The sequence below is a fragment of the Amblyomma mixtum genome, chromosome 1 (genome assembly GCF_055824585.1).
Source record: "Amblyomma mixtum isolate Tamu chromosome 1, ASM5582458v1, whole genome shotgun sequence".
NCBI lineage: Eukaryota > Metazoa > Arthropoda > Arachnida > Ixodida > Ixodidae > Amblyomma > Amblyomma mixtum.
In genome coordinates this window covers 197,576,310-197,588,127 of record NC_143012.1, presented here as the reverse complement: position 1 = coordinate 197,588,127, position 11,818 = coordinate 197,576,310, and the positions used below count along the sequence as shown (strand labels likewise).

The 11,818-nt window shown below is 47.7% G+C and overlaps 1 protein-coding gene across 1 annotated transcript; it reads left to right on the top strand.

Moving 5' to 3' along the window:
* Nucleotides 1-3,809: 3,809 nt before the first annotated feature.
* Nucleotides 3,810-7,925, top strand: LOC149370505 (uncharacterized). The gene is made up of 3 exons (XM_089583446.1): nucleotides 3,810-4,131; nucleotides 5,905-6,338; nucleotides 7,765-7,925. The coding sequence occupies exons 2-3, from the start codon at nucleotides 5,917-5,919 to the stop codon at nucleotides 7,805-7,807; spliced, it is 465 nt and encodes a 154-aa protein (XP_089439572.1). The 5' UTR covers nucleotides 3,810-4,131; nucleotides 5,905-5,916; the 3' UTR covers nucleotides 7,808-7,925.
* Nucleotides 7,926-11,818: the final 3,893 nt, after the last annotated feature.

Here is an 11,818-nt window from a genome sequence, read left to right as displayed (position 1 = left end):
CCCCTTCCTCGCTCCCCTTAAAGGCTTTCCTCATTACGAGGCTTTCTTCAGTTTCGACTCTCCACCCACTCCTGCCGAGCGAAGCCAATGCGCCCATAGAGTTTCTAACTATTACCTAGAGGGAAAGCTGGCGGCGCTGCTCTTCAGCCACCATGGACGCTCAAAGCATCTTGGGGCGGTGAGCTACTTGGTGCGGGACAGTGGTACTTTTTCAGGAACACAGAGTGGCACTATTAAGATGTTTCATTCCGAAAACGCTGTTCGTGTTTCCGCAGACGACTTTGGCTCGAACGCAGTGTGCAAAAGCCATAGTAGCAAAACCGCAACAGCACACGACGCCAATAAAAGGTTTCTTTTTTCCGAAATGCCATCAAAAAATCTTTTAAAGCGTTTAAGCAACAACATTTTATTGAAAACGTATTTCCTTTTAAAAGTGCGCCAGTTAAGCACGGAATATTAGTTTTTGTAGTGTTCAATACTCAGCCAATAGGAAAGCTAACCAGCTCTTATTTTGGGCAAACTTTGCATTTACATGGTTTTCTGCTCATTTGTTCCAATAATTTGACAAGATATTGAATGTTAGGCCATTCCTGATTACCGAACACCGTTTATTTTTGCGTTATTTTTTGGCCAAAAGTCGTATTTCTGCAGTCGGTAGCTCACCGGCCCATAATGCTTTGAGCGCCCATGGTGGCTGAAGTGGTCTTGAGGGGGCTCCACGTAAACTCCCATAGAAGGGGCGCCAGCTTTCCCCCTAGGTAATAGTAAGAAACTCTATGAGTGCGCCCGTCTCTCTATTCTCGGGACCGTTGCTTAAGATGGGAATCGAGTATCGCAGTAAACAGGCAAGTACGATGAACTTGATATTTTCCTTGCTGCCAATCACGTCCGCCTGGATTGCGATTGCGCATGCATTCGCGCCGCGGCATGTACTTTACGGTACCGTGTTTGCTATCCTACAGAGTATTTCGTAAGCCATATATGGACGTCAAGCGAAGAATTCGTCGCTTCGGGAGCAAAGACATGCCGACTTGGACAAATAACGGTGTGCGAAGCAGTCGCAAGTTAAGGGGACTCCAATATTGCTCTGTTTGCTCGGAGTACACAGAACTTATTTAGACGTCGGTGACGTGACGCCGACCTCGAAAGCCACCTGTCAGCCTTTCCTTGTAAAGAATTCATGTTTCTTTGGGAAATTTTTTATTTGCCTTTTTTTTCCTCTGCTTAACCTGCTGGTGGTGAATTTAATTTTTTTAATTTCTAACAATATTTTTATTCTCAATTGTTTCAGAGTGGTATGGATGCCGAACATCCGCCGGCCGACATGCAACGAACGCTCAAACCGCTATATTCCCCATAACCTTGTCTCCAATACTTAGCTTACGGACAAAAAAGATACCTTGGAGATTTTAAAGGAAAATTTCTTGATTAAACGTAATGGAAGTCTGCACCACCTCGTACTTCACGAAATATTGTACAATTTGCGAGCAGTTTACGTTTCATGTCTGACTCATTTTTGCATTCGCAAAGAAAATTTCCGCCGAGTGAGAAGAGAAGATACTGTAAATCGATGTGTTGAAGGGCTGTATCTTGCTTTCATGAAATGAAGCTTGGCTTTTCTTTCATGCCACTCGGCAGTCTTAGCTGTCCTTAAGGTTCGCAAACTTGGAGATAAGGAAGCGTTAGCTGTAGTTAGAAAGCGGAATCAAGAATAAAATTGCTGTAGAATAATGGCAGGCATCGGTATCCTTTGTCTTAATCCCCAGTCTGCTCTCTGCCGAGATCGTCCTCTTCCGTATCGCGAAGTTGCCGCATTTTCTCCGTCCCTGGAGATGTCAGGGACTCTGCTCGCAACATGAGTTCTGACTGATGACTCAATCAGTCAAACTGCAAAACCATGTTCTAGAAGTCAAGAGATGAAGGTTACGACTCAAGCGTCCACTAGCTGTGCGGTGTTTTCTTTGTTTTTACCCGATAACCAATGATCAAACGTTCATGGCTTGACTACTCCGCAGGAACTGTTACACGCTGCGCCATTTTGACTGCTCGGTTGAAGCCACCTATATCCATATGGTGCTCAAACATGGAGGGCCGTTACATGAAGCGTGTCATTCCAATCATGCGTTAATCTTATGAGTATCCTGTTGAGCGCTATGGTAGCGCTGGGAATGACAATTAGCGAGTAACGTGAGAGATATATGCTGCTTCTAAATTTAATGAACTCGCAGTCGACGTGCATCGTGCAGTCTGACGATGCCAGGTCGGCATAATAGTGCAGAACTTATAATAGAATAATAGTTCATTCGGTTTCTAGCCTTGCTGCCACCAATTACAATTTTGAGTGTTACGCTGTTAGTAACTTTGCTCAGCAAAGTGGTTGTTCGGGCGTGTTGGTGAGACATGATATGAAGTTGAAGCGCACAGCCAGACGAGGACGGTGAAAGAGACGAGAATTTTATACTGAGGAGCAGCACATCAAAACGTGTAACTTGGTATAGAAACTTTGTAGGTGTTCTCGATATTCGTATGCGTTATCAGTGATAAGGCGCGATCTAAAAATACCAGTTTATAAATAATTAAACGGGAAATCAGCAAGTTTACATATAGGGAATACCTGGAACGATTAAAGGCCCCTTCTGGCCGAGCACCATGATGTTGGCTGAAGTAAGAGGCGAAAAATCTCTGCTGTGGGAGCTTTCATTGGCTTCATGAGTTTTAAAACTAGAGTAAATCATAAAGGAAACAGAGGCTGTCATCGTTGAAACGTTTCAGGGCCTTGAAATGCGTTCTTGATATTATGGTTTGCATGCGGTGCTCGCTGACACCAATGCGAAAGCGTCTGGGAGTATAGAACGGCAGAAAGGAGACACATCCGCCAAAGCCAGTGCAAGGTGCGTTCCCGAACATACCCGCGATATTTTAAGCTGTGACCTGGTCCAGTAACAGGAACTGGCGCACCTCCAATACACACGCGCACTATGAGAGTTCTACTTCAAGGTCTAGCCCATTACACCGCGGAAAGGGAATTCCCGAATTCTTACTAACAATTTGAATGAAACAATAGCAGCCAGCTAACTACGACCAAACAAGTTCTTCAATTCTGCACAACTGCTGCGAGCTTGCCAAGCAGGAAACACCACTCAAGACAGCCACACCAGCATCATCGCGACAGGCGCACTACACGCAGAAAACCCGACTGTCGACGATGCATAGCGCAGGTAGACGTGCTCTTTCGCCTCTGTGGCACGACGCCCACTACCTCAAAACTCATCGGATGGTTGTCAATACCGGCGCTTGACTTCCTTCTTACGACTGCGGACGCAGCGGGATTTATCAAAGCTAAGAGCCGATATTTCCCGAGAAATAAAGCCCATTCTATCCCGATCACGGGCATACCGCGGTGCAAGAAGTGTCTCGTACTTGTTCCTTTCTCCGAGCTCATTGCGCGCTTAGCGCGAAATTTATCAAAAACGGATGCACGCCTGCCTCTGCAGCGGTAAAGACGTGACGACAGAGCAGCGGCTACGTTATTTGCTTGCCACGCGATCGGTGGTGCTTTTCTTTCCCCTTCGCCACAGCTGGAAAAGCCTCATGACGTGTCGCAGCCGTCTGGTTGCACTCGCCGGTTTGGGCGCGCTTCCAGAGCCAGCGTTGTACGCGTTCTTCCGCGTCAGCTGACTTCGCAATGCCTCGACGATCTTCTCCTAGCGTTCGCACGTGGCCCGGTCTGTTGCGTGCTGCCTCTCCTCCGCTCCTGTCCCCGGGGCAAAACCGTTTCTGCGGCGGCGGGGGCATTCCTGCGAGAGGATCCGTTCCGGGGGGACCGTGGACGCCGTTGCGTCGGACGCAGGGGCTATCGTGAGAAAGAGGGGGCCCCACGTACGGGGTGCAAGGAGAGGCTAGCCACCCCCAACTGGCCCGCTGCATGCTCAAGGATCCGTAATTAAATGGGCGTACTGCCACCACGAGGCTTGGCGTCATTTGTCCTGGACTCGTGGCCGGCGCGACCTTGAGACTGACAGCTAGAGCGCATCCCGCTCGGTGCCTCGTTTAAAAAGCCACCGGCCGGCATGGGTGAGGCCACTGCCGTCTCGCACACCGACTCAGCTCGGGTCTCAGAGTATCTCGCAGGTGAGTGCGCCGGACGATCTCTTTGCTGCGATGCTCGAACGGGCCGACGCTTGGTGCGCCGCTGTGGACCATGGATGTTGTATGGCGCGTTGCGCATGGACGGTCTCCTCATATGTGTCCGTCATCTATCATACTTCTCGTTCGCTTTCGTTCAGCTCCCCTCGTAGTCTCATGCACTTGTGTACTTAGTTGCGTGAGTTACGAGAGTGTGCGGACCGTACCACATCCTACCTTTCTCGTCTTGCCGCTGGTGATCGCTCATTCCTGGGATCGTTGTTCATCGGCCCAGTAATTTAACTCTCCGAGAGGTGATCCATATGAGTTGATTGAGCACCGTTCGCCTGTGATGTGCTTCGAGGAGATGACTTAAAAGAATAAGTGAAGATACCTCTTGCGTTCGCGACGCTATAGCATTTGGCCCCGACGATGCCGTCCTCCCTTCATGATGCCTTAATAGGTATCGTCCGTCAAAGCCTCGTATAGCGTAACGTCTAAATTACATTTGTGCAAATGAAGCTCTCATATAAGCTCTTAATCTGTGCCGTAGCCTACGACCGTTCTCTGCACAGCCCAGCTACATGAAATATTCTGTCGCTTATGACAGTATTATGCCACTTGTTCAAGGTGGCGCCCCATCATCGTTAAGAATTTTTTGTGACAAGGTTTAGGTGTGTTTTGATTGTACTTTGTGCAAGTTGAGCAAAGATAAAGCCATTTGTCTACTGCTCGAGGCACCGCTGTTGAATCTGCATTAAGCTTTCACTGTTTGTGTTGCAGTTGTAAGTTGATCTAAACAGTGACGAGAACCACACTGAGATTTTTTGCGGGAACCCTTACTGCAGGAGTCTTTTTCCGGGCATATTTACACTGGGAGCTCTTTTTGTCTGCACTTGAATATTCTAACTACATGGAAGAAAGCTTGTGAGAAAAAAAAAAGTCATGGGCTTAGGCTGCGGGACAAGATACCCATTCTCTACTTCATTCGACTATCATGCCCAAACCGAAGCATTACAGTTTATGATAACTACTTGCCCAGGCTCCGTTGAAGCGCTGCATTTGGCCGATGAGCACGGCATGGACCAAATAACTTCAGAGCACAGTTTTCTAGCACACACATAACCTACAGCAGATATTGTATTTTGCAGTACGTTATCAGATGCCACTCTTTATTTCGCAAAGCAAGGCTAATGATGCAGCAGTGCCAATTTTTCTGCCCTGAGGCGAAGACTTTTTGGTGCGACTGAAATAGCTTTGATCCGCCTGACACTCTTCTAGAGCCACTGATCGTTTGCAGAATGAGCTACTGGCTTTCATGGCTCGTCATTTAGCGCTATACGCGTTTCTGTCTTCCGAATAATCGCTATTTTACGAAATGCGGCAACGCTGCACCTATAACATTAATCTAATTTGCCTTATCTTTTTTTGTTGCCGTTCCGAAAAACACTAGGCGCTGATTCTACAACTGAAAATAGGTACTCAGTCTTAAACAAACCGATTAGAAACTAATCCTATCTGAGCTGAGGAGTTCGTTTTTTTTTCTTAAACAGGGCACAGTACGCCTGTTGCAAGCATTTATAGGCACCTTCATTTCGTAACTGGCCCAGGCCAACAACTCTGTCTCAGTTTTTTTTTTGCCCACTTAGGTTCAGTTGAATCGAGGAGCCTAAATCAAATAACTGCCGAAGCCTGTTCTTACAGAAGAGTGTGCTACATAAAGAAGGTTGATTTCACGCACGTCTTGATTTCAACCCTCCTTTATTTTCTCAACTCTAGGCTAATACCACAATGAACAGGCTGGTGGTAGCACTCTTCGCCGTGGTGGCGTTGGTCGTCGTCGACCGGGCCAGCGCTGGCTACCTTCTCGGTGGCACAGGAGGCTACGGAGGCTTCGGTGGATACGGTGGCTCCGGCGGCTACCGTGGCTACGGCGGCGGCGGCGGCTACGGAGGAGGCTACGGAGGAGGCTATGGCGGAGGCCTCGGTGGCTACGGAGGTGGCTACAGGGGAGGTTACGGCGGCGGCGGCCTCGGTGGCTATGGAGGCGGTCTCGGTGGCTACGGGGGTGGTCTCGGCGGCTACGGAGGCGGTCTCGGCGGCTACGGTGGTGGTCTCGGCGGCTATGGCGGCGGCGGCTACGGCAAGGGCTTTAAGAGCTATGGTGGCAGCTACGGAAGCAGCTACGGAGGTAGCTACGGAGGCAGCTTCGGGTAAGTGTAGTGTTCATCGCAAAAACAATTAGCAAGTTAAAAGTATGTCAGGAGGAATTCCATGTACAAAATAAGGAGACAAGATTATCTTGATCTATTTACTAATTCATTGCAATACTATCCTCCAATCAGTTCCACAAGAATGCGACTTGAAAGAAAAGCCTATTTGACGCTTTCTCTATCAACAATAAGTTTGAAACAGTCGGCGAGCAGAATGTTTAAACTTGAAACAAGAGGACAAGAAGCTTAATGTATCTTCTCTGTAGCATAGTACGCTTTGCTTAAGTGTAGGTTAATATAACGGCAAGTTCTTAAAAGTTATGCATTTGTCAAGTACTGAAAAGAAGAGACGTTAAGAAATAGTAATACCGGTTTTCAAGGGGCTCGATGCACATATTTGCGGTGAGGAAATTTAACTTACTCTTCATGAACATTGCCTGAGGAACCTCAGCTGAACTTTAGGCTCATGGCTAGGTTTATGTCATTGCTGTCATTCGTGAAGAATTAAGCATTTATGGCCTCAACTAAACACCAGTTTTTATGGAAAAATAAATAATATAATCTAGTAGCTAGCGCTTAAAATTTCGCCTAAATATTTTGCTGCAACATTTCAACGTGAAATTTTAAACGATACTGCTTAAGTTTTTTCTTCGTAGTGGTGGGTAGAGTAATTTTAAGTTACAACATCAGGGATAAAAAAAACACTTCAAAAACATGTAAAACCGTCGGCTGCTCAAGTTACTGGAATATTTCATTGCCTTTTTTTTTACTCTTTAGTTTGGCAATTTGCATATTATCTTTCATCCTTAACACACACGTTTCAGCTCCATGATTGTTACGAACTTCATGATACTCCTAGCGAAACAGCGCTCATTTTTCGGCAAGATATACTGCACCAAAGCCTAAGCCATATGCATCTGAAGACTAGAATTCTTCACAGTACACTAGTGGCTTGCCTTAAAAAGAACACTGAGTTTAATCTCGCTGTGTTCTATCTTAAGCTAGTAAATTTTTCGGTGCGTGCTCGTACTCGGAAATTTACCATAGGGCGCCAGATTTGACGCTAAAATTTCCTTTTCACAATTACAAGTAATACAGATAACAATAATATATGGGCACAGTTCACATGAATTTATGCAATAAGTTCAGAGACAGTTAAGTTATCCGCAGTACGTTGCTGAAGAGTACCAATATTAATGTACCACATCCAAAAGCATGGTGCCAACCGCTAGTGCCGAGTTGTTTGCGTCACTTCACATCTGACTCGCCCTGGAGGGCTAAGTTAGAATTAAGTATTTGCAATTTATGACAAAGTTCAGTGCAAACAATATGAACGCTCGTATTTTCAGTGAGATCAGAGTTTTGAACGTACACCGTAGGGCGCACAGCATCTCCTTTAATGGCTTTGACATCGCTCTCTTTGCAGCCGTGGTTTCGGCGGCAAGTACGGTGGAGGCGGATGGTGGTAAAGCACGGACACTGCCCGACTTACTGCGAATGATCTACAAGCACCAGCGGAACGTACGATACGAGTCAATTTCATTTTGCTCCGGAATGGACCAATAAACTTGTTCCTACATATGTTAATTTGCCCCGTCGACTGCGTTCTTTTCACAACCAACTACGAAACAATTTTTATCATTTTCCTCTTTCCTCAAACCAAAAGACTAACAATGCTTACGCCTGCAGCGCAAAAAGCGAAATTCAGTGAGAGATTGCTTAAACATTGTGAACTTCTTTGTCTGTGGGTCCTTTCCTTAATCCCTTCCTTCAGAACATGGTCCAGGTGTCCATCAACTATAAAGCTAAAACTACGCAATTGCTTTGTCCTCTCTCAGAGGCTTCAGCAGAGCGAGGGTGCTAGTGCCTTGACTTGAGCTGTGATTGAATGGTGACGCTGTACAACCGTAGTTTCGAGGCTTACACTAAACCTATAACAATAACAGGGGTAGAGGGTGCTGTGCTTAACACCTGCACCCGTCTGTTGTAACAAATTACTCGATGCCATCTCAACTTCTACACACCCCAATCATTCTTCACTGGCGAGTTTTAGAATACGGGTACCCTCTCGGGGGGGGTATAGGAAAATAGCGAGGCTCCAGTGCGCATGCGCACAACAATAACCCGAGGGGCGCTTGAGAATACAGGTAGCGCTCGATCCAGAATTAAGAAAATTGTTGCTGTGCTAAGAGTACGGGCGTGAATGAAACGTCCCCAGTGTGAATGCATATGTGAAAATTATACATCACTGCCCATTTAACTGCCCCGATCATTGCTTAGTAGCGGTTTCTTACAGCACGATGGTAGGCTGCTCACGCTTGTTTGCTATTACCTATGCAGCTTGCAGCGCATCTACTCGCTTCTGTACCTTACGTTCAAGCGCCCTGCGTCGCCAGGGCTAGCGCTCTTTGAGGAAAACAAAATAGACCCTGGCTATCAGTGGCATGCATGACGGAAAATTCACTGCAGAAGGGGAGCGCCAGCGAGGGATTCGTAACGTCCGTTGAATTGACACCGTCGGAAGGCACACAAGGTCTTCCTCTAACAAGTGTGGTTGCCCTGACGCAACAATGTAAACACTAGGAGGGAACAAGGGAGAGGCACATTGGCTCTCCTAGCATAACCATTTCAATGCCAAGTCATAGAAGCACCCATTTTCCAGTGCGCCTTCAAATTTAATTTCCCGTGCGGTCCCACAGGGTGCAGTACTTGCAATGCTGTAACGGCGGCTAGTTGGTTTGTCATCTTACTTAGCCTAACGCTTTTCAATCTTGCGCTTGCCGGCCTTATCAACGTACTACCACAATCGGCACAACTCTCAGTCTATGCGGACGATATTTGTATCTGGGCGTCAGGGCATACGCGATGACAAGTTAGAGCAAGGGCTTAAAAGGCGGCAAGCATTCTTGCGGCCTACCTCTGCCTGCGAGGCCTGGAGATTTCTACTGAAAAATGTTCCCTTGTTGCCTTTAGACGCAAGAGCATGTCTCATTACCCGTATGAGAAATAGCTCATCAATACCCAACGAATGAGGCCATCGCTTCCTTAGAATAATCATCGATCGTAATATGTCATGGAACCCACATGTCTCGTACATGAAAAGGCGACTGACATCGATCGTTCACGTTCTCTCCTTTCTTGGAGGGAAGTCGAGGGGAGGGAAGCATCAGTGCAGTCGATGCTCCAGCGGTACACCGCATTATTCTTGAGGTTCCTTCGGTACAGTCGTCCTGCACTTTGAAACTTGAGGAAAACGAACATACAGTGCCTAAAAAGCGTTCAAGCTCAAGCTCTCCGGACGTGCCTAGGACTGCCCAAATGTGCATCTACAGCCGCAACAGTACTCAATGCCCAGGAGAATCCAGTGACTACCTATATAAAGATATACGCCTTGAGAGCGCATATTCGACGCCTCTCTCCGATTCCCACTCATCATCTTGCCAGATTTCCTGCTAACTGGCCGCATACATCGTTCGCGAAAATTATTGATGCACATTCCGACTTTCTACCATCCCAATTCACACCAGCCTGTAGACCACCACCTCTATTATGGAGCCTGCACCAACCTCGTGCGCTTCGATCAGGCATAAAAAAAAGTGATTTATCGTCCACAGTATTAGAACACACAACTCTTGAATATTTTCAGGAGCATACGGACACCGACTGCGGGTATACACCGATGGCTCAGCGGCCCCTTCTAGTTCCTCGGGCTCCGTGGTCATCCCCGTAAGGACCATAGGTAAGAGAGTGAAAGCATCACACCAGACTTCATTGACTGGCGCAGAACTTACCGCTAATCGTGTCACCATTTAGCATATCAGTGAAGAAACACCCCAGCAATAGCCTGTTTTCACTGATTCAGAAGCAGCCCTCCAAGCCTTAAAAACTGCTCTTCATCTTGGGTCCCATGAAAAACTGGTCGCGGAAATCCGACAGCTACACCACACCGCCCTCAATAAAGGACACGGTATTATCTACCGCACGGACGAGGCTCACCACCTGCTCACCAATCAGGGCGATTTTTGTCCATCCCCATCTCGAGACCCGACGCAGCGGGTAGCCTTCGAGCACTGGCGCGAGAGATCACACTTGCCTTGGGGATTTCCGGACAGTTTTCGAACCAGCGTCCATTATCCCTCGATCCTGACCTGAAGCTACGGCTTCGATCCGGCCTACCACGACGTGAGGCAACTTTGCTGCGTCGCTTGTGGCTTGGTGTCGCATTCACAAACCACTTTTCTATAGAGAAGTGGTTTGCCACAGTGATCTGCATGGCTGATAACCCTGTATGTGACATCTGTGGCTGCTATGAGACCAAATCTCATAATCATTGTGAATGCCCAGCGTACATTTCTGAAAGACACTCTCTACGCCTTGCGCTGGAACACATCGCTTCACGCCCGCTAACGGATCAAAGATTCTTGGACACTGGCCGCGGCGATCATCGGCAGTGAGTGCCTGACAGGCTCTCCTGCGGTGCTTAAGAGTGTCGGGCCTGCACGGCAGGCTATGACTTTTGCCGAAGCCTCTTCGCCTTCTGCTTTTTCTTGTCTCCCTTTTCTCCCTCGCCTTTATATCCCCTCATCCTGTTTCCCCAATACAGGGGAGCAAACTGGTTTCAATCTACTGGTGAACCTCCCCGCCTTTCCTCCTACTCTTCTTCCTCCTCCTAGGAGGGAAATCAGCAGCTAAAAAACAAACATCATAACCACAGCAAGTGCTAGGTGGCATCAAGTTGAGGCCAGTCCAAAGAAGGAGACTCTCCATTGTGGCAAAATGTAGTCCTACTTGTTCGTATAGTCGCTTTAATGGGGCCTGGTCCACAAGAAACGTCTTGGAGGCTACTGAAAGCTTAGCGAGTGATGTCATCGCAATAAAATTTCTTGAAAGCGTGCCGGATGAGCCTAAGAATTAAATGTTTATCGTTTAGTTTTTTCCACTCTTCCGACTCGACTTCTCTCGTCCGTTTCTCCTCGATAAGCACTTTTTGGAACACCACCTTTCCAGCCGAGGGCGTGGCCGGCACAGTTGCTGATGGCGACCTTGGTTCTAAGGCTATCTTGAGGGGCGGCGCTGACGGGGTGGGTTATAGTGCAAGTGTTGAACCTCATACCTCTGGCTCGAGCTGTCTGGTTCAAACCGGAAGAGCGGAACGAGCATGCGTCTGATTACTACGGATATAATAAATAAGGGCTGGGAAAAGAGAGCAGCTCTCCTCAGGCGTGGTGAAGCTACCACTGAACGCCATGCTTCCTGCTGCCCCAGCCGGCCTCCAGTACGTTCCTAAACCATGCCATGGAGAGTGGCATCCCTCCTGTCTCTGCAGCGACAGCAATCAGCGAGACGAAGTGTAAAGTGCCAGGCTTAACCGTGGTGGCCGATCTTTTTCGCCGATACTGCGTCGAGCTAAGGTAAGTGTAATGTTGCGTCATATGAGCCGCCGTCAAGCTCGGCTTGTAAGAGCTGTGACCTCTGTGGAC